This window comes from Hypanus sabinus, chromosome X2 (genome assembly GCF_030144855.1).
Source record: "Hypanus sabinus isolate sHypSab1 chromosome X2, sHypSab1.hap1, whole genome shotgun sequence".
NCBI classification, from domain to species: Eukaryota; Metazoa; Chordata; class Chondrichthyes; order Myliobatiformes; family Dasyatidae; genus Hypanus; species Hypanus sabinus.
This window is the reverse complement of record NC_082739.1, coordinates 13,976,634-13,999,740: the sequence shown is the minus strand read 5'-3', so window position 1 is coordinate 13,999,740 and position 23,107 is coordinate 13,976,634. Positions and strand designations below refer to the sequence as shown.

General features: G+C 42.2%; 1 protein-coding gene across 3 annotated transcripts in view; it reads right to left on the bottom strand.

The window, feature by feature from the left end:
* LOC132385174 (T-cell surface glycoprotein CD3 delta chain-like) overlaps nucleotides 1-23,107 on the bottom strand; it is a 50,522-nt gene that overhangs the window by 12,705 nt on the left and 14,710 nt on the right. Inside the window, exons 2-7 of one of the 3 annotated variants that reach the window (XR_009509104.1) lie at nucleotides 16,862-16,882; nucleotides 14,984-15,172; nucleotides 12,371-12,502; nucleotides 11,740-11,792; nucleotides 10,836-11,000; nucleotides 9,550-9,619 (exon numbers count right to left, since the gene is read on the bottom strand). The exons of 1 other annotated variant lie outside the window; for it this stretch is intronic. Coding sequence is in view for 1 of the 2 variants with exons in the window: in XM_059957020.1 (XP_059813003.1) it covers nucleotides 10,941-11,000; nucleotides 11,740-11,792; nucleotides 12,371-12,502; nucleotides 14,984-15,172; nucleotides 16,862-16,882 (455 nt within the window). In the remaining variant the exon portion in view is untranslated. Of the gene's footprint in view, nucleotides 1-9,549; nucleotides 9,620-10,332; nucleotides 11,001-11,739; nucleotides 11,793-12,370; nucleotides 12,503-14,983; nucleotides 15,173-16,861; nucleotides 16,883-23,107 lie in introns of those variants that run through there. One more of the 3 variants, XM_059957020.1, reaches the window with a different exon arrangement.

Here is a 23,107-nt window from a genome sequence, read left to right as displayed (position 1 = left end):
AATGGTCCACGGTCTATTTGCACTTCATATGTCTGCTTCTTCTCTGCCCCATCCAACCCCTGACCCATTTACCCACTCATCTGTCCAGTGGGTTTCAGGGTTGGGAACATTTTCAGAGCTGGGGATGCAGAACTGTAACCTGACTGCTCCCTTCCTACCACCTACCAAGAGCATGGTCTGTATCTCCAGAGCAGAACTGGGGGAATGGTGGTTGCTTAGGGGCAGGAGAGGATGGAGAACGAGTTGAGATAAGAAAGGTCATGAGATGGAAATGAGAATAGGGATCAATGGACAGCTATTTAGATCGGAGGAGGAATGGGAGAAAATTGAAGCAAGGGAGGACTTGGTAACAGCTTGAATTCTGAAACTAAAAAAATATTGTGATCTAATATAATTGTCACTAACTAATAACAAATCCTACACACAATGGAAAAGCCTTTTAAACTTACACATCTTTGTTATCAGTTCACAAAACAATCAATTTATTGAAAAAAAATAGCTAACTCCAAATAAATCAGTAAGAGAAGTCAGTGAAGTTTGAGATTTAAACACAAAGTGCACTGCAGATTCTGGATGAACAAAAATGTACAAAAAAGCTGGATGAACTCAGCAGGTCAGGCAGCATCCATTGAAAGAAGCAGTCAACGTTTTGGGTTGAAACCCTTCGTCAGGACTAAAGAAGGAAGGGGCAGGAGCCCTATAAAGAAGGTGGGGAGAGGGTGGAAAACCAATCAGAGGAAAGATCAAGGGGTGGGGGAGGGGAAGCAAGGAGGGGATAGGCAGGAGAGGTGAAGGAGGAATCTCAGGGGAAAGCACTATGGGTAGTAGAAGAAGGCAGAGTCATGAGAGGTGATAGGCAGCTCGAAGAGGAGGCAGAGTAGAGGTGGGATGGGGAAGGGAGAGGGAGGGAATTACCAGAAGATGGAGAATTCGATGTTCATCCCAAGGGGCTGACTACCCAGATGGTATATGAGATGTTCCTCCAACCTGAGTTTGGCCTCATCATGGCAGTAGAGGAGGCCATGTATGGACATATCCGAATGGGAATGAGAGGAAGAGTTGAAGTGCTTTCCCTCTCTGCTTTTTGCAGGGATTGTTCCCTCCGCAACTCCCTGGTCCACACGTCCCTCCCCACAGAACTCCCACCTGGCACTTATCCCTGCAAGCATAAATGCTACACCTGTCCCTACACCGCCTCTCTTACCACCATTCATGGCCCCAAACAGTCCTTCCAGGTGAGGCAACACTTCACTTGTGAGTCTGTTGGGGTAATCTATTGCATCTGGTGCTCCCAGTGCGGCCTCCTCTACATCAGCGAGACCTGACGCAGATTGGGGGACCGCTTCGTTGAGCACCTACGCTCCGTCCGTCAGAACAGACAGGATCTCCTGGTTGCCACTCACTTTAACTCTGCCTCTCATTCCCATTCAGATATGTCCATACATGGCCTCCTCTACTGCCATGATGAGGCCAAACTCAGGTTGGAAGAACAACATCTCATATACTGTCTGGGTAGTCTCCAGCCCCTTGGGATGAACATCGAATTCTCCATCTTCTGGTAATTCCCTCCCTCTCCCTTCCCCATCCCACCTCTACTCTGCCTCCTCTTCGAGCTGCCTATCACCTCTCATGACTCTGCCTTCTTCTACTACCCATAGTGCTTTCCCCTTAGATTCCTTCTTCACCTCTCCTGCCTAACCTCTCCCTGCTTCTCCTCCCCCACCCCTTGATCTTTCCTCTGATTGGTTTTCCACCCTCTCCCCACCTTCTTTATAGGGCTCCTGCCCCCTCCTTCTTTAGTCCTGACGAAGGGTTTCAACCCAAAACATTGACTGCTTCTTTCAATGGATGCTGCCTGACCTGCTGAGTTCATCCAGCTTTTTTGTACGTCTTGAAGTTTGAGATTTGGTATGTCACCAAAGACTCTAGCAAATTTCTACAGATGTGGAGATCATTCTGACTGGTTGCATCACTGTCTGGTATGGAGGCTCCAATGAACAATATTGGAAAAAGCTGCAGAGCTCCATCATGGGCACAAGCTTCCTCACTATCAAAGACATATTAAAAAGGTATAGCATCAAGACAGCGGCATCCATCACTGCCCACGACATCTCCTCATTATTACCATCAGGGAAAGAGGTACAGGAACCTGAAGACACACACTCGCCATTTTAGAACCAGCTTCTGGAACAACAGGGGATAGCTACAGTTATTTAAGGACTCTGTCATATTGTTATTTCATGCTCGTTATTTATTGCTATTTATTTATATCTGCATTTGCACAGTTTATTTACATGGTACAGTTCCTGATGTTTACAGTTTACAGTTACTGTTCTGTAGATTTGCTGAGTTTGCCCACAGAATGAGAATCTCTGGGTTGTATGTGGTGATGTGTATGTACTCCGATAATAAATTTTACTTTCAACTTCTTCCCCTCTGCCATCAGTTTTCTGAACTGTCCATGAATTCATGAACACTACCTCACAATTTTGCACTACTTATTTATTTTTTAATTTCTTATTGTAACTTATGGCATTTTTGTATACATTCAGCTGCCAGAAAACAACAATGTTTACAACAGGTCAGTGATAATAAGCATAATTCTGATGCTGATTCAGTGTGATTAGAAGTCGCCCCAAACCCTTGCATATTTATGCGGGGCAAACAGCTGCCCTCGTGCTCCTGCTCAATATAAGGTGCCTGTGCTTTGTCCTGTGGCACACAGAGCATTGCTGAGATCAAGGTCTAGGCTTTTACTGTGAAGAATCAAGGAAGTTATCAGTGGCGTGAAGGATTGCGAGCCAGTTCATCTAAGCAGAACCTCAAGGGGTTAACGGAGCATTGAGACATAGAGTGGCCAAAAAGTCACTCACACTCCTGAGAAGACTGGCCTGAGTAAAATAAAGAGCGAAGAGGCTCACCCGCAAAACGCTTACAAAGCAGTCAAAAGCAAACATGAAGCAAAAAGCAGTTGTGTAATTGTCTGACCAAGCACGAGCAGCAGATGTGGAGGTCAGCGATAAAAGCTGTACTTTCTGTGTAAAAGCTGTTGTAAGGGAAAAATAATGAGAACTAATAACTAGCAACTAGGGACGTGGATTGTGCTGATGTGGTCACAGAGAACCACAGACAAAGCCTAGAAGTAGAGATAATGGAATACAGCAGTGACAACACTCACATTTCAGGAACTTCACTAATTATGTTATAGTGAGCACCCATTGTTGTAATAGAAAAGTGGATTTACTCTTTGATCTGTAGATAATAATTTTATTCTGTAATCAGGGCCTAGTCTGTCACTTAATTCTGTTACCAAAATGAAGTTTTACTGGTAATCGTATCAACTGAGAGTGTAAAGTCCATGCAAAACTCACACTGAGGGATATCAGCTTTGACTGGCCTTCTGATGTGCACCAGTTTTTCGGGTAAATCACCCATTATTCCATTTTGCCTTTCAGTTTGCTCTATTGGAAAGCCGTAACTACTTGTAGTTCAGTGGAAAAACCTTTGAAGTGTTTCTCCACATGCAATTGATAAATTGCTGATGTTTTCAGACCAGACCACTGAGTGTCAATTCTGTGTTCTAACGCTGTCTGTTTAGTTGAACAAAGTCCCAATGCTTTTGTTGAGTCTCCATCCACTTCATTACGTAAACATAAGACCATAAGAGATAGGAGCAAAATAAGGCCACTCTGCCCATCTAGTCTGCTCTGCTATTCCATCATGGCTGATCCCGGATCCCACTCAATCCCGTACACCTGCCTTCTCGCCATATCGTTTGGTGCTCTGACCGATCAGGCAACAATCAACTTCCACCTTTTTCTCTTTATATAACTGAAAAAACTTCTAGGATTCTGCTTTATATTATTGGCTAGCTTGCCCTCGTATTTCATCTTTTCTCTTCTTATAGCTTTTTTTAGTTGCCTTTTGTTGAATTTTAAAAGCTTCCCAATCATCCAACTTCCCTCTCTCTTTTGCTACCCTACATGCACTTTCCTTGGCTTTTATGTCAGCCACGGGTGCCTACCTCTGTCATCCGAGAACAACTTCTGTGGGACATATCTATCCTCTGTTTGTGAGCTATTTCCAGAAACTTCAGCCACCTCTGCTCTGCTCGCAACCCGACCAGTATCTTCCTCCAATCCACATGGGCAAGCTCCTCTCTCATGCCTCTGTAATTCCCTTTATTCCCTTGCGATATTGATACAGCCTGGATCTCATTTCTTGGAATCATTGTTTAAGATTTACACGTGTTTCCCTTTGTGTTTCTGCTGGGTGCCCCATGTCAGCAGAATCAGGTCAGGCCACAAGTTGGAGGCACCCCTCCCCCTCTTTTAAAGAGGGTGTGAGTATCTGCTGCTAATGTGCTTGAAAATCATGGTTGCTTTAATTTGCAATCACAAACAAGAGAAAATCTGCTGATGCTGGAAATCCAGCAACACAGATGGGGAGACCGCTTCACCGAGCACCCATGTTCAATCTGCCAGTAAAAGCGGGATCTCCCAGTGGCCACACAATTTAATTCCACTTCCCATTCCCATATGTCCATCCATGGCTTCCTCTATAGTCGTGATGAGGCCACACTCAGGTTGGAGGAGCAACACCTTATACAGTATTCCGTCTGTGTAGCCTCCAGCCTGATGGCACGAACATCAATTTCTTGAACCTCCGGTATTGTCCACCCACACTCTCCTTCAGCATTCCCCATTCACATTTCCCTCTCTCACCTCATCTCCTTACCTGTGCATCACCTCCCTCGGGTGCTCCTCTTCCTTCTCTTTCTTCCATGGCCTTCTGTCCTCTCCTATCAGATCCCCCCTTCTCCGGTCCTTTTAATCAACTTCCCAGCTCTTTACTTCACCACTCCCCCCTCAAAGTTTCCCCTCACCTTGTGGTTCTTCCTCTCCTCCCCCCACTTTCTTACTCTGACACCTCATCTTTTTTTCCAGTCAAGATGAAGGGTCTCGGCCTGAAACGTCGATTGTTTACTCCTTTCCATAGACACTGCCTGGCCTGCTGAGTTCTCCCAGCATTGTGTGTGTGTTGCTTGGATTTGCATGGGTCACTGAATGACTCAGAAATGCAGCGTGCATCACATCCTCAGGGCAATAGAGGGGAAGGGCCTGCACCCTATAATACTGTGTGCAGTTCTGGTCACCATGGGAAGGACATCATTAACTGGGAAAAGAGCGAAACCGTCTATAAGGACATTACTGTGACTGGAGAGCTCGAGTTAAAAGGAGAGACTAGATATGTTGGAACCTTTCTCATTGGATTGTAGGAGGCTGGGGAATGATCCAACTAAATCCTGAGGGGCATAGAAAAGGTGGATGGTCACAGTCATTTTCCCAGGGTAGAGGAGTCTAAAACTGGAGGGTGTTGACTTAAAGTGAGAGGAGGAAATTTTAAAGGGGAACTGAGGGGTCACTTCTTCACAGAGGCTGATAGGTATATGGAATGAGCTGCCAGAGGAAGTGGTACAATGACAATATTTGAAAGGCATTTCGCCAGATACATGCATAGAAAGGTTTAAAGGGATAGGGGGCAGAAGCACTCACACAAGATAAAGGGGAACACATGTACATCTTAACCAATGACCCCGAGAGATGAGATCCAGGTGGTTTATATTATGGAGGGGCAGATGGAATTAACTCTGGTAGGCAAATTGGTCAGAATGGAGGGTTGGGCCACAGGGCCATCTCCATGTTGTTTGTCTCTGTGACTTTATCCCTGTCTCTAAGCCAAATGTGGGATGGTAGTAATGTCCCCTCCCCAGTCCCACCACGTTATTGCCACAGCTCCTTCTCTGCTGAAGCAGCTGACTCTTCCCTCTATTCGGCCATGACAAAGTTCACCCGTGTGTCAAGTGCTGGAGGGAAGAGCCTGCTGCGTCTGGTCAGCCTCGGCTCATCGTGCAGAGGAGGCAGCCGGTGCGCACAGTCACAACTGTAATCATTCAGCGCTGCGACAATCAGGAATACTCGTTTACACATCCGTCATTTACTTCCTGAACAAGCCCACTGTCAGAAAAGCGACATGAACTATCTCCACCCTCTCTAACCCCATCCCATTTCAGTAAGCAAAGATGGCTGTCGGGGGCTGAGGTGAATGGGGATCGCAGGAGGTCCATTTTACATTGATACTGCTTTCTCTCTCTCTCTCCCATGGGACTTTGATGTTTCTACCATCCACAGGGTACTCTGCACCTTTGACCCACACACTGTTGTGTCTTGGAAATATGTGGCCGTTCTTTCACTGTTAATCCCTGGAAGTACCAAGCTTTGAGAGCTCTTCCAACAGATCAAGGGGGGAACGCATCTGTACTTCCTCAGGGTGCAAGGGAGGGAAAATAATGCCACAAGACCCACAATAGTTCCAAAATAAGTGTTCTACTTTGTAAGTCATCCCAAATTAAATGAAGACTACAACAGTTATTTAGGCAACAGCTTTGGAAACTTTAGGATCAGAGAGATCTGCTCTTTTCTATAAAATCTCGAGGGTCTTAACCCTCTCCCTCCTAACTGACTGATTGGTGTGGAGTCTGGATGAGGCGGCGGTGTGTGAAAGCCGTGCCTCGGGCCGCCCTGTGAGCAGGCGGGAAGTCAGGGTGGAGCTTAGATCTGTGCTTGGTGTCGTGTCTTCAATGATTCTGGAGGAGTGCAGTCTGCCTTCACCTCACCACAAGCTGCTCCTGCATGATCTACTTACTAAATATATGCTCACATAAGGAGGGCTGCAGCTTATAGCAATGTCTGCCACTGATCCACAAATGAACCAACACCTACATTTCAGGGCCGTCAATGATGGACAATAAATGCTTGTCAGTGAGACCCATAACCCCATGTCATTAGGGCACTTTGACACTGATCTGATGATGATTAGTAAGGGGTATGTGGAGAAGGCAGGAGGACAAGGTTGAAAAGAAGTCAGCCATGATTGAATGGTGCACCAGACTCAGTGTGACAAATTGCCTATTTCAACTCGTATATCTTATCTGCTTCAGGTCTTATCAAAGTGTAGGATCACCATTGACACCTAGGATCATCAGTAACACATTGTGTTTCACCCCCTCAGGGGCTTTCCCCTTTCTGAATCTTGGATGATAAGTGTGTTGTTCAAAACACCTCTGCACAAATCTGAATTTAGCCAGATTCCTGGCAGGAAATAATTGCGATACTAAAAGTGAGTTAAAAGTTATATCTGGAGCATTATCAGTTTACAAAATTTGGATAATAAGACAAATACAACAAAAATACTGGAATAACTCCGCAGGTCGGACAGCAGTTGAGGAGAGAGAGAGTTTATATTTTTATGTTTTAATTGGGTGATGAAATGTGAGCTGTTTAAGATCTCTTGCTGTGGGATACATGATGGACCAATCTGGCAACATGCAATGAAGAAATATTTCTCAATGAAGGTCTTCATTTTAATTTGTCAATGAGACCACAGCTGGAGGACTCTGCACAAACTTGCCCCGCTTTTGGTTGTACCAAAACTGGAAGCAGTCAAGAAGAGATTCACCAGGCTAGTTCCTGGGATGAAAGGGTTGTCCTAACACAAATGGCAAGCAAATCTGCATCTGCATTTTTTGGCGCTTATTTGGATGAAAGATGATCTTATAAGGACATATAAGATCCTAAGGGGCCTGCCAGACACTGAATTTTTTCCATAATGGGAGAATCTCAAATGAACAGGCATAGTTACAAGATAAGGGGCTCATAGGGATTTCTTCTGCAGAGTGTGGGGAATCTCTGGAACTTTTTGCTTCAGACAGTTGAGTAGGTTGAGGTAGATAATCCTTTGAAGATAGGGGAATTAATGTTTTGTTTCAAGATAGTTTCATCTGGATTTCTGTTTTCTTTTAGATTTCCAGTGCAGACCTTCATATGTAATCTGAATGATATGATGCTCCTTTCGCCTCTGTATCTAGTCTTATTCTTAGGTTAATTTCTCTTCTTCCTCTTTTTCTCTGATCTAGAGACTAGTATGGATTTAACTTCTCTGTCACATCCACACTGCACACTGGTCAGAGCTCCATTAACTGGTGTGTCTTCAAACTCTGTCTGCTTCCGCAGTGAGGATGCCTTGGTTTTGTTGTTCTTCTATTGAACTTCTGCTCTTCCTTTGCATTTGCTCAATTTGTTTTCACTTTCAATTTGAATATTTTCGCTCAGTTTGAGTGTGCCGCATTTTGTTCTGTAAGCATTCTGTATTTTCCCTGTCAGCCGACTGCTGGATTTCCACAGGTGCTACATGACCTTGTTTTCATTTGCATTTCACTCCGTTGTTTCTGTTGTCTAACTGTGTCAATGCTTCAGCAGAACTGAGCTGGGGTTGGCTGTTCACAAAGTGAGCGTATTCACCCCTCCACCTGTGGCTTCCTGTACACTGGCAGTGTCTCTAGTCAATGTGACTGTGAGCTCCAACACCCCACTCAAGGCTTCTTGTATGTCTTAGCATGCTGAACTCCATATTCACGAGACCGCTCTCCCTTCATTGGTTTCTCTGACCTTGGATTTATTGGGTGTGTTTTGAAGCTCCATGGAGAAATTGCCCACATGTCCACTTGCTTCCTGCTTCAGACTTTGCGACTCATGGTCTAAGCACCAGTTTTAGCTCCCTGTGGGTGCTCATCAATTTCTTAAATGTTCAGCCTGGACTTTAACTCTCTGCCTCGCTTATTTCCAAAAATTAAAAAGTTTGAATCTTTTCTCTGGCATCCACAAGACAAAGTAGCTGCTCTAATCCTAGTGTGTTTGAGAAAATCATCCACCACGAGTTTTCATTTTTACTCAAGTTACCTGAACACCTTCTCGATGCTATCTACCTCTCAGTTCTCAATGCCTGGAAGCATACAGTCATCACAGCCCCTATTCTCACATTTGGTTAAAGCAATCTCCTCAGATTAGTCATGACATTTTTTTCTAAAAGTGAAAGTCAGCATTTATATTTTTCACATTGCTGAGAATTTTACTCATTGGGCCATTACAGCCACCAAGTTACACCATGCTATTCCCAGAGCTCAGTTTCCAAATGAGCATTGAAAACTCTGAGCTTGGATCTATGTTATTGTCAAACTACAGGGTATGTACTGTTTAAAGGTACAATGAGAAATTCTGTACAGAAGTGGAGAGAGTGAGCAACTTCAAGTTGCCAAATTTCAAGAGTGTCAATAGCTCTGAGGATCTACCCTGGTCTCAACGCGTCGATGCAGCTACAAAGAAGGCAGTTTGAGAAGGAAAGGAAGGCATTTGGAGTTTAAGGAGATTGGGTTTGTCACCTAAAACACTCAAAAACTTCTACAGGTGTACCATGGAGAGCAATTTGACAGGCTGCATCACCGTCTGGTAATGGGGGTGGCGGGAGGGAGTCTGCTGTACAAGATCGTAAGAAGCTACAGCACGTTGTAAAATTAGTCAGCTCCGTCACAGGCACCAGCCTCCGGAGTATCCAAGACACTTTCAAGGAGTGGTGCTGCAGAAAGGCGGCGTCCATCATTAAGGACTCCCATCACCCAGGGCATGCCCTCTTCTCACTGTCACCATCAGGTAGGAGGTACAGAAGCCTGAAGGCACACACTCAGCGATTCAGGAACAGCTTCTTCCCCTCTGCCATCCGATTCCTAAATGGAGATTGGACCCATGAACACTACCCCACTTTTCTTTCTGTTTTCGCGCTATTTTAAATTTAACTATCTAATATATATATATATATATATATATATATATATATATATACACACACACTTACCGCTATTGATTTACTTTTTTTTCCCTACATTATCATGAATTGTATTGAACTAAGTTAACAAATTCCATGACATATGCTAGTGATATTAAATCTGATTCTGAACATGAAGGGCAAGTGAGCGATTGTGGTATAATAAGCACAAATTGTACACTTGCAACGGCAACAACATAGCTCGTTATTTGTTCTTGCGTTAGTATAATGGATGTACAGGTTTAAGGTTTCCATTTCGTTGGGGTCAGTATAACACTGGCAGCACCAACGACCCAGATTCAAATCTGCTGTGGTCCGCAAGGAGCTTGTACAAACCCCCCGTGACTACATGGGTCTCCTCTGGGTGCTCCAGTTTCCTCCCACAATCCAAAGATGTTCAGGTTAGTAGGTTAATCAGTCACGTGGTTCTCACTGGGCCTGAAGGGCCTGTTACTATGCCGTTAAGCTAAAAATAAAAACTAATTCTCATAATTTTCTTATTCTGAAAAGAAAGATCTGCAGATACCGTTCACTCTTCCTTTTCAGTGCTGAAAAGCCATGCTTCTGCCTATAATTCAGACCTTAACTGGGAGTAACCCTGAATGGAAATATTGATGAAATCTAAAAGCAGTTTATTATGTTTAGTACTAATACAAAAGTAGTTAACACCAGTACAGAAAATCTGAAATATAAAAACGAAACTGCTGGAAATACTCAGCAGGAAAGGAGATTCTTTCAATAACATCTTGTAACTCCCTAGTCTTAAATTTTATCTCAATAATTTTAAATCTGCTCCCATTCTTCAGGCAGAGGTTATTGGACCAGTCCTTTACTTTTTATATGTCATCTGCTTTCACCTCTCACAGTTAATCAATCCTGCCTCCCATTTTGTTGTGGATACTGTATTCCCTCCATTTCCCCGCTAACAATCTACCCAGGATTGTCCCTGCTCCATGCAAAGGCACAACATTTATCTTCATTCTGCGACTCAAACTTTATGGCCACAAAGTCCTCAAATGCTAACTCAGTTACCCTCCACAGATGCTGCCTGACATTCTGAGAATTTCCAGCATTTTCTCTTTTCATTAAGTCCAGCAACATCTGCTTCTAAATATTACCTCAGCAGCAATCAGTTCTAATTACTTAAAATTGTACAAATAAGTTTTGAAATTGCAGGAAGGGGCAGATCAAAGAAAAGCCTCTTGAATGAAATTGCAGTGAATCTATTGTGTGGCCTTGGTCTTCAGTCTGCTGTATTCTGCTCTGTCTTCTTTCCTGAGTCCCTGGAAGAAAAAGTGAGGAGGTTAGCAAATATCTCTCTGGGAAACTCAGTCCTTCAGCAAACTGTCGATCAGATCATGTCTCTTTGGATTGTCCTTGCTGCCCTGACAGCCTGCATTCACAGTGCAGGCCAGTTTCTTGAGAGTTATTCCATCCACCACTCTCAAATTCTTTTTCTCGCCCCAAGGATCCCAACCCACTTTCCACAATTCACAGCTTATTCCCAAATGCCATTCCATTTTATCCAAGTCCCTTCCCCAATTGCAGTTCCCAATCTACTCAGCCTTTCATGTTTCCTTCATCCCAGCCCCACAACCCACATCCTATTCCCCATGACTAAATCTCTATTCCTGTTTGCCTACTTCTGTTTCCATTCTTCCTCCAAACATCCTCCCCTGCCCTACCCATATTCCTAGACCCAGCCCTTTTCTCCAACGACAAGGCCTAAGATGAAGGATCTGACTGAACTCTTTCCTGTCAAACCCAATGTGACAGATGAATGTGGCACAGAGAATCTGACAGAGAATCAATCTCGGAGCAGGAATTGAACTTGGCATTCACTTCGCTGTCCAGCTCATTTTTAAACTGGACAATGAGTTTACTTTTTTAATCCATTCAAGGGCTGGTTTGAACCACCCTTTAAGCTTTTCATTAAGTTTATTGCTCACAGGTCACTAGCTTTGAGCTCACCCAATATCACTGGCAGACATATGAGATAGTTCACACTAAGTCTGTACTTACTGCGTAAAGTGCAGCAGCGGCATCATTCTTAACTAGGGCCAGTCGGTCGGCAGCTGCATGGGAGAAGAGAGAACTGTTAGTAACAAGAAAAGACTAGCATTCTATAGCATCATTTTGTCAGTGATAGAATATGAGGAATCTCTGCCGTTGTAACTCCATGGAGACCCATTCCTGCCTTTAGACACTGTGAATAAAACACACAAAATGTTGGAGGAACTCAGCAGGTCAGGCAGCAACTATGGAGAGGGATAAACAGTTGAAGTTTGGGGCCAAGATCCTTCTTCAGGACAGCCTGACCTGCTGAGTTCCTCTATAAATGATGCCTGACCTGTTGAGTTCCTCCAACATTTTGTGGGTGTGTGTGTTATTCAGTATTTTCAACATCTGCAAAAATTTTTTGTGTTTATGTCTGAGAAAGCTCTACATTTGGTATATCATCACCAGTAACAGCAACAACAATGGAGAAAACGCTTCATTTTTGACACTTAGACGGAATTAGTTAATCCCATGGTCAAAAGGCTGACTGACACACATGTCAGTGTGAATAAATGCCTGAGCAAACCTGGGGCTCCATCTCTATTTAACTATTTAACTTGGTGTTGAACACCCAGAGAAAACTGGCTTATCCCACCTTGATAAAGCTTGAGTTTGGGAGGGGTGGAAACACAGTAAACAGCCACTGCGATGAGAAACGTCGCAACAAGATCGCCAATTACGATCCCCGCCAAGGTCCCTGGATCAACTTGAATGCAGTTGATGCAATCTGAAAAGAGAAGTGACCAGAAAATATGAAAGGTCAAGCAGGGATCTAAATTGCAGTTCTGACCAGACCTGAAGAGAAATGTTAAAAATCAACGTACACAAAAACAAACTGAAACTAAACCAGTATATGTTCTCTCCTCCTCTGCTGAACATGAAATATCTCATCAGGATTGAGGTTACCCTCCATAATCCCCACTGGCAAAAGGAGGACCCCTTTACCTAAGGTTTTTGACTCTCTCCTGGGGGATTGGAAGCCTTATTCTTAGCATACCTCTGACAGTGGGCTGGTGCATAACTCACTGTTGTATGCCAGCTCACTGTTACCTCAGCCGAGCTCAGTTAATTCAACAGATCAGACACTGGCACTGGAATCAAAGGCTAGGACATTAATTATGAGCTTCAATCATCAATAGTGTTGGATCCTGGTGTTTTTGTGATTTAGAGGTTCAGTGCTCAAGAATGAGGCACAAAACTTGCTGCTTATAATTGTTTATTGAGCACAGAACGAACAAAGGAAAAGAAGGCAAGAACAAAGAAGTGATGGTCATCTTATACCAAATCTAGCTTCAACTAAAAGGATAAACATTCCAGTGATAACAATTAAGCTATGAAATAGCCAGCTTCAAGTGGCGTGACACCTGCTGCAAAAATACTAAGAAGATGATTCTAGAAAAGTACAGAAACAGCTACACTACAATTACTGGAAAATTCACTGAACAATTAGATGAATATAGGCGAATATATAAAACTAAAGGAAACATAGGAAAGTTACCGACAAGAAAAATGACAAATCTACAGGCTAATCTAACAAAGTGAAAGTGAAAGGTAAGAATCTTGCAATTCAACAATTCTTAGAATTATCAATATGATTAAGAATACTTTATTGCTTTTTCATTCTGCCTCAAACTAGAGGTTTGACAGCAAGGGTGAAACTGATTGGACACTGTTCCATGGAATCCTGATAGCTCAACCAGCCCCACTCTGTTTGAAAGACGTTATTATTCTATTTATTGGTTAACTAGCTCAGCAGCCATTGTCTATGCCTAGTTGCCATTGAACCCAATGTCTTGTTGGACTAGAGATCAGTTAAGAGCTTAAGGGCGGCACGGTAGCAAAGTGGTTGGTGAAATGCTATTACAGTACCAGTGACTGGGGTTCAATCCCCACCACTGACTGAAAGGAGTTTGTATGTTCTCCCCGTGACCATGTGGATTTCCTCCCACATACAGGTTAGCAGGTTAATTGGTCACATGAGTGTAAATGGTCGAAGTGGGTTCACTGGGCCAGAATGGCATGTTTCTGGGCTGTTTCTCTAAATAAAGAGTCAATGCAGTTACAAAGAAGGCATGTCAGTAACTATCTTTCATTAGAAGTTTGAGGAAATTTGGTATGTCACCAAAGACTTCAGCAAACTTCTGCAGATGTACTGTGGAGAACATTCTAACTGGCTGCATCACCACCTGGTGTGGAGGGGCTACTGCACAGGACTGGCATAAGCTGCAGAAAGTTGTAAACTCAGTCATCTCGATCAAGGGCACTCGCCTCCCCAGCATCGAGGACATCTTCAAAAGGCGATGCCACAAAAAGGCAGCATCTGTCACCCAGGACATGCTCTCTTCGAATTATTAGCATCAGAGAGGAGGTACAGGAGCCTGAAGACACAATCAATGTTTTATGAAAAACTATTTTTGCTCTCTTTTTGCATTACTTCATCATCATCATCATTATGCGCTATGTTGTATGACGTAGGCGATCATGGTCTCATGACCACGATGTTCTTGGCAACTTTTTCTACAGAACTGGTTTGCCATCGCCTTTTTCTGGGCAGTGTCTTTACAAGACGGGTGACCCCAGCCATTCTCAATACTCTTCAGAGATTGTCTGCCTGGCGTCAGTGGTCGCACAACCAGGACTTGTGATATGAACCAGCTATTCATACAACCATCCACCACCCGCTCCCATGGCTTCACGTGACCCTGATCGGGGGCCCAAGGCAGACTCGCAGGCTAGCGGAGGGAAGGAGTGCAATACACCTCCTTTGGTAGAGACATATCTCCACCCCGCCACCCTTTGCACTACTTATTCAATTTAATATTTTAATATATTTTTTATTGTAGTACAGTATATAGTTTGCTCTGTGTACTGCACTGCACTGCTGCTGCGAAACAACTATCAGCCATATTAAACCCGATTCCAATTCTGATTCAACCCGTTGCTGAGGATGGTAGGGTTCCTTCCCAGAAGGGTATAAGCGAACTTGGAGGGTTTTTATGGCAATCCAGTAGTTTCAAGTTCATCATTCTTGCAGTATTTATTTTCTTAACTGATACTTTGCAATTCAGATTCTTTATGAATAAGTTATTCCGGTGTACGTTCCCCAAATCGTAGTGGGATGGTCAAGGTCTCTAAGTTATCAGTCAGGTAGTGTCATCACTATGCTTGGGATGCCAATGTATTTGACAGAGAAGACTTTGCAACCTACCTTTGATAAAAAGGAAAGTAGGTTCAGATTCTTGGTGACATTCATAAATCCCGCTGTCTGCTTCAGTGACTTTCCATATCGTCAGCGGGCAGGAGGTTACGATCGTGACAGGCTCATTTTCACTTTTTTTGAATGTTACATTTTGATTCATGCAACTCATTCTCAGTGAATCTCCAGAAGATGTGATATCTGGGAAAACATAGAACAATTTGCACTCCAGCAGCTCTCTTCCCCACTTCACAGAGCCTCAAAACAGTAAATGCAACAGATGTGGTATTTCTGTTAGAAGTCACTAATGTGGTTACTATTCTGTGTAGTTATTGTTCTAGTTCCTCCTTCCAAGCTCTACTCTTCTACCAACCTTCTGCACCTAACCCCCTCCACCCCATAACTACCATCCGCTCCCTCTTACCCTGCACCAGGGGCCAGGCTTGAAACAGATCTTTGGGTTGGCAAGTGGAAGTGCACGGATCTCCAATAGCACAATAGATGGTCTGAAACTCAAGGTCATAAGCTGCAATTCCAGGCCCTGGAGTGCTTACATGCTTGAAGCACAAAAGGTTTACATCCAAAGGAAGGGAGGTGAAGTCATACAATTCCTTGCTTCATAGAGACACAAAGGACACCAGATGCTAGAATCTGGAGCAACAAACCATCTGCTGGAGGAACTCAGTGAGTCAAACAGCATCTGTGAGAGAAAAAGAATTGTTGACATTTAGGATCAAAACCCGACGGGTTCCATCAGCACTGACTTCCTTCAGCAGATTGTTGCCTCTTGCCTCATGATCTCTACCATGCCCCATCCTTCATGGTGGTGGGGAACATGCAATTGACTAGGCAGCAGAGTGCACCCATCCCATTGTTTCACAGTCCATAGTGACAGCTAATTCAGTATATCTTCCCATATTCTCTGCAACAATCACATTATCACCAAAAATTACTCTTGGTCCAGCCACGTGAGCACCACAGCCAAGAAATAGATGCCTCTACTTTCTCGGGAGGTTACGAAATTTGATGGATCCATGAAGACCAATTTGCTCCATAAAAAGCTTCCTATCAGGAGGTATCACAGCTTTGCACGACAACTGCTGTACCCAACACCTCAAGAAACAGCAGAGAAGACTTGAGCTTGTGATCTGCCAATTTATGTTGTCGTGACCCTTGTACTTTATTTGTCTATTGCACTGCACTTTCTCTATAATCGCAACACTATATTCTGCATTCCGTTTTCCTTCTACCTATTCAGATTCAGATTTATTTGTCACAAAACATACAGTGAAATACTTCATTTGCATTAACAACCAACACAACTTTGGGGTGTGTTGGGGCCAGCCAGCAAATGTCGCCTCATATTCCAGCGCCAACGTGGCATGCCCTTGATGCTTGGCAGGACAACACAGGACAATACAAGCAAGACAACAACAGCAAAACAAACCTCGTTCCTCCCTCCCACACACCCAGACATGCAAATGCACAATCCTCCAAACCCAGGACACCCACCTCCAGCCTCCTATCTCCAGAGTCCAGTGTTCTTTCTCAGTGGCATGATCTGTCTGGATGGTATGCAAAAATGCTTTTCACTGTCCCTTGGTACATATGAAAATAATAAACCAATACCAATACTTGCCCATCTTCTTGCTTTATTGATCCCTCACCACTAGTTTTGGTTTGTGAGTGTCAAGGTTACCTAAGGTTGCCCGTGGAAAGGATTACTTCTTTGTTGGGCTTTATCATGCAAACTCTAAGAGTTTAAATCATCTGTGGTGTCACAGAGTTCTTAAAACATTGATTATCCTCTCAGTTCAAAGCAGCTTTAACTCAAGCAGCACCTCTCAAAAGCTTAATTCACTTTCAATGTTACCAAAAAAGGACACTTACTTATTTTTGCCTCGCTGACTCCTGAAAACAACAGAAAAAGAAAATGAGTCCACAACTAAGTACGGTTAGCATGTGCTTTACATTATCTCCAACAAAATGAAGAGACCATTTTAAGATCAATGTTTTTGCTGGATAAGGACGCTGCAGGCTCTTTCTTTATATCAATTGGCGGAGAGAGTTGCACAGTTGATGCACATCATTCCATCCCGCTCCACCTATCTCCCACAATCTCCCTCTCTCCACCAAACTTTTCATTGTCCCAGTATGGAAAATCTACACACATTATTCCACTTTTTGAGTAAGGCAGGGCAGAAAATTTAGGTAATTATACACCTGTTAACGAAAATAATTTAAGGAGAAGTTACTTGAGCCTTTGATTAAAACACGAGGGACTGTATTATCAGCTTTCAGAAAGAACTAGCATTGATCTGTGAAGGTTCATGTCAAAGGACAGTGACTGAACATTTTGAAGAGGTAAATGAACTGGTGATTGGCAATGCTAAGATCTTTTGTTTGTATAAAATTGTAGAAATCTTTTGATAAGAGAATGTGAGCTGAAATTCAAACTTCTGGAATTGAAGGCAGGTTATTGAGCTGGCTAAGAAATCAGCTAAGCTGTACGAGAGAGGTCAAATTGGCAAAATTTGACTATAAGGACTGGTGTTGGACTTTCAATAATGTGGGAACATTTGATGAAGTATTTATGATTTATTGTGGGAGAAGAACCACAAAAAAAGATAAAAAAACACTTTAAGCAGTGTAGAAAAAATATGAAGAAGAATTAATAGACATACAATTGACTACATTTGTTGTAAATGATTGAGTATTGCAAATTAATTTAATTATGCAAATAAATAATAATTTGCTTTGGACTTATATAGGATTGGACAGATTATTTTCTAAGCAGTGAGAAATCTAAAGGTAGTCAGGTACAAATAGACCTGTAACTTCACTTACTTAGATGTAGGATAGCACAAAAATAAGAAAACAGTTCAGTGAGATACTGGTCAAAATATTGGGAAGTTCTGGTTCTGTGGTGCAAATGCCTAGCTAATGATACTTGGTGCACTATCTTCAATCCAAAACAATAAATCATATTGAGTCCTGATGAAGGGTCTTGGCCTGAAATGTTGACTGTTTCCATAGATGCTGCCTGACCTGCTGAGTTCCTCCAGCATTTCGTGTGTGTTGCTTTGGATTGTCAGCATCTGCAGAATCTCTTGTGATAATGAAGAAGTACTGGCTGCTCAATGAATTACGAGAACAGTGGTTGGACTCCAATGGTTCAATTGCTAGAAGAGAACATTGAATTCCCTGGAACTCTGAAGGTGTATAATAGTCATTAATGTTGCTCAAGTGTTAATATTAAACTAGGATAAATGAAAAATTTTAAATAAAGGAATAAGGGGGAAAGAGAAGCATTTGGAATTAGATCCCATTTCTGTTATAATTTTCCACAACCTACAGACATGCTTTCAAGGACTCGTGTTCTCAGTATTATCATCTTTTGCACATTGGTTGCTTATCAGTCTTTCTATATGTATAGTTCTTCATATCTTCAATGATATGATTTCTTTATTTCCCTATAGATGCCTGCATGAAAATGAATCTCAAAGTAGTACATGGTGACATTTAGGAACTTTGATAATAAATTTACTTTACTGAATGATGCAACAAGATCCAGGGGCTTATTGATCTTATCCTGCTCCTGCTTCTGCCTGCTTTCAGTATTTACAGTGTTTGGGATGTTGTGACTGATGGTGAAACAAGTGGGCAAAATATCAACACCTGCTTTGGCTATATTTTATTTACTTAGTGAATGCAACAGACATTTCACTGCCACGATTGTTCGATGATAAAATCATTTCAGTCATCACATCGAACAAAGTACCAAATTGCTCTGTTATCTAGGGGCCTAGGGCACTGCATGTCAATCAGCTGCATATTTCTGACTTTCAAGTCCTAATGTTAACCTAACGCCCTGTGAATTATGTGAGGATCTTGTAGAGCAGGAGAGCATAATAATCAAAATGGCTGAAAGAGAAGTGTAAGCAAGCAAGAAAAGGAAAGGAAAATGTTAATTGGCACTTTTCATTCAGGATGTCCCAATGAAGGATTTCAGAAGCGCAGATGCTGTTGCAAAGCAGGAAATATTCAGCACAAAAAAATTATTAAAGAACACATGAAGATAACAAGATAATTTCAAGTGTTGGAATAACCTCACTTCAGAAAGATTGAACGATCGGTTTTTCATGAACGTAGGCACATAAGCAATGAATTAACCCTTTCCCTACTGCATGTTTGGCTGACAACGAGCCGGATATATCTGAAGGCGGGTTGAAGTACCTCGCTTCGCAACCATGTTGGAAGGCGAGAGATGAGATTTCAGACTGATATATGAGTGCTGACTAACTTTATCAACCAATCAGCAATGAGCTTTTCTTATCAATGTTTTCTCTGATAAATATATTTATAAGCATTAACAGTCAGTACCTCTCTGTGCGAAAATAAATGTTTGAGTTCAACTGTCATACTGAGCAAATAAACAGTCAATGTAATACACAGTTAGATGCTAATGAGAGACCTATAATCCAGATCTGTCATGGCTTCTGGTGTTCTACCATCAATGAAGTGCAAAGTAAATTCATTGCCATAATGTTAGAATAACAGCAGCCAATTTATGACTAGCAAAGTCCCATGAACATTGACATGACAATGACAAGAGAAATTTTTGTTATGCTTGCTGAGAAATAAATATTTGTTGGACTACATGGGGAAAATGTCGTGGAACCTTTTACACCCACCTTTGAAGGAAATAAGAACTTGGATGATGAGTCCAGCAAAAAGGAGCGTTCTTCCAACAGGACAGAGCTCCCTCAGTGCTCATGTTTCTACAGAGGGGTAACCTGATGCAAGTTCCTTCTTTTTCTCTTGGTACTTAACAGGCCTGTTTGTGATTATCTGTTCATCGCATTTAAATCAATGAAATGCAGTGAGCAGTTATTAATTATAAGATCACCATTTGTGATGCAGGATAGTTTGTCAAAGGCAAATTCTCATTGAATTCTGTTTAAAGAACAATAATCTTCTTTTTAACATTTTAGAACACTACCACAATGGTTCTCAACCATATCTATTAATATAATAAAGGTGTTAGGCATGCGAAGGGTAACCTGTATTCCAATGGGTTGTTAGGACAGCTCAGAATACCAGCTAAAAACGTAGGATGTGAAGTCTAGCTGGATTAGTTCCACTGTCCTGATATGTGACAGAATAAGTTAAGTTTTAACATAGAGACAATTCGGAGAGAGGATAAGACATAGTTCAGGGAAAAATGAGAGGGATATCCAGAGAATTGCTCCAACAGTGATAGGTAGCGAGAATTCTGTGTCAGGATAACTTGGTACAATATTAGAGTGAACCTCATTTTGGAATTGCATTGACATTTGTCATAGACCAAGAAGAGCATGTACAATATATGTAAATGGCAGGTGAGCAACATTTTACTTTATCAGTGTTGGGAAAGAGCATGCTATGTAGTGCGGGGTAACTAAGGTCCTATAAGATTAATGCATTTTGGATAATGTCATACAGAATCAATACTGTTGTCCTATCGAGTATGTAGTCCACAAAGGGACGTGGTGTCAGCTTGTCATTCCTATCCAGACAACACCTCTACTGTTGGATTAATTGCCACTGGACAGGACATGATCCAGCAGGAAACAATTTATTATATTATATATGTTATCCAATATATTAAAACAGCGGCCTGTTTCCCTTGATCTTTTCCCTTGTGTCCTCAATGTGGATCAGCCTCTGCCCTTGATACTCCAAGTGAATGACCGGGAATTTTCTGATCAGTGGTACAGCTTGTTTCCAACACCAACCCAATTTAGACTTGAGGGTTCATGGGGGAGGTTCACTGTTATTCTCCCAGGTTGTTACCAGATGCTCAGCAAAGCAATGTTTGGAGGTCCTCCTGCACCAATCCCAACCACGTCTCCCAGGAACTGATCCAATTGAGAACTTAATCCAGGAGGTAGAACATTAAAGCAACAAACTAGAACTCTCATCTCATTATTTTAATTTCTTATAAGTATGTGAAAACAGGCACAGGAGAGGTCATTAGGACCTACAGGTCTTTTAGGACATTCAATGAGATCATCTCTGCATAGTTCTGCTCTCTTCCCATATTCCTTTGCTCACACAGTAATAAAAAACATTAAACTTATCAATAATTTACCATTTATTCCATCGGTGGGTAGGGAGTTTAGAGATTCAGAGACCTTTGAGAAAATCTTAGATATAAGGTAAGAAAATCTGAGACCATAAGCTCTGATTCTATTTCTATGACTAGAGTTCTGTACTAAGGAAAACTTCTCATTTTCTCTTAAAATCACCTCCCATTTTTTCCAAGTTCTGCGGACAAAGATCTCGTCATTTGTTTCTTGTATTTTGCTTTCAACAAATCCTGGCTAATATATTATTCTAATCCAGTGATCCCAGTTTTTTTTTTATAATTCTCTCAGAGTAGAGCAACTTCTTGGATACTTCACAAAAAATCCAAATATATTACATTCATTGCTTCCCTTATTTAATCTCATTACAACCAGAAGTAATGGAAACCATTATGGCTGATAATTCTATGAAATAAAACTCCTTTTTCATAAATCCTCATTGACTTTTGATGATGGATTTTCAACGGCTCTTTTATCATTTACCATTTTAATAACGTTCTAATCTCTGAGGCCAGACTAATTTGCTTATACTTTCCTGGTTTCTCTCTCCTTTCCTAAATGGCTGGGTTATGGTTATTGGTAGTGGTGTTGGTTTATTATTGTCACCTGCTACAGAAAAGGCGCAGAGAGGTCTGTTCAAGAGTCTGATAACACCGGAATAGGAGCTGCCTTTGAGCGTAGTGGGCTTTTGTATCCTCTGCCCAATATGGGAGGGGAAGAAGAGAGAATATCCAGAGTGGGTAGGGTCTTTGATTATGTTAGCTGCTTTATTGAGACAGTGAGATGTATAGACAGAGTCCGTAGAGGGGGGAGGCTGGTTCTTGTGATGTGCTGAGCTGTGTCCACAACTCTGCAGTCACGTGGAGAGCAGTTGCCATACCGAGCCATTATGCATTTAGACACAATGCTTTCTATGGTGCATCAAAAAAAATTGGTAAAAGTTGTCAGGGTCATGCTGAATTTCTTTAGCTTCCAATCCAAGAACCAATCTAAATCCAGTCCTGAAGGTTATGAGCCTACCATTATGAAACCTGACTATTCTGTCAGGTTTGACGGATGTACAAAACTGAGGGGATGTGACGTCACAGCATCTCTCAATATCTGATAAGCACTTCCCCCTCCCACGCACTGTTTGGGAGGAGGAAGTGCTAGACAACTGCTCGTCTTTCTAAGCGCTTGCATAATCTTCACCTCCTTCCTTTTCCTTATGTGTCCATATCTTTTGCCAGCATCAGAGCATAGTGGGTATTAACACATGCTGTTATCTCACATACGTTACCAGATTTATTCCATTTCACTCACTCAGTCACCCGGATCACAGGAGACCAGTGTGTTGAGTGCTGTCGACTCATTGTGACTGTGGTAGTTTTTGTGGCAAGTTACAAAAGTCAGTTTCCAGGCCTTTACTGCTGCTGGGTTTGAACTCAGGACCATCTACCTCAAAGTCCAGCGCTGATGCCACTACACCGCTGGTCATCTGAGGGTTTTTGTGTAAATAAAATGTGTGCCACTCAAGTCTCATCTTACAAAACACCATCAAGGTTATATTTCAGCTGGTATGAGAAAGTGAATGGCTTTAATCATGGCTCAGTGTGTTACAAGCAGAATTTCATGGTTCACAAATATGCCAACATGCCATTCTATTGGATTTCAATAGTTGTAGTGAGTTAAAGGCTGGGATCTAATCGAGAAGCTCAGCAGTTTTCTACACTGGAAAACAGATGCAGGTGAGATTCACATCACAGCCATTTAGCAAACAGAATTTCACCCTGATCAAATTCACTTATTAGTACCCAAAATTCTGGGATTCGGAATAAAATCTACTCTATGGAATTTGTTTGTCAATTTTATTTTCAGCTTGCGTTTCTTGGCACATGTAGAATGATGTGGCTTTGTTTTATGCAAAATTGCAATACTGATGGTTTTCTTGGAATACAACACACCTCCTTGGAATGTGGGAATTACCTGCATTTGAGTCACAGGCTGCAATACAGTGAGTGGGTTTACA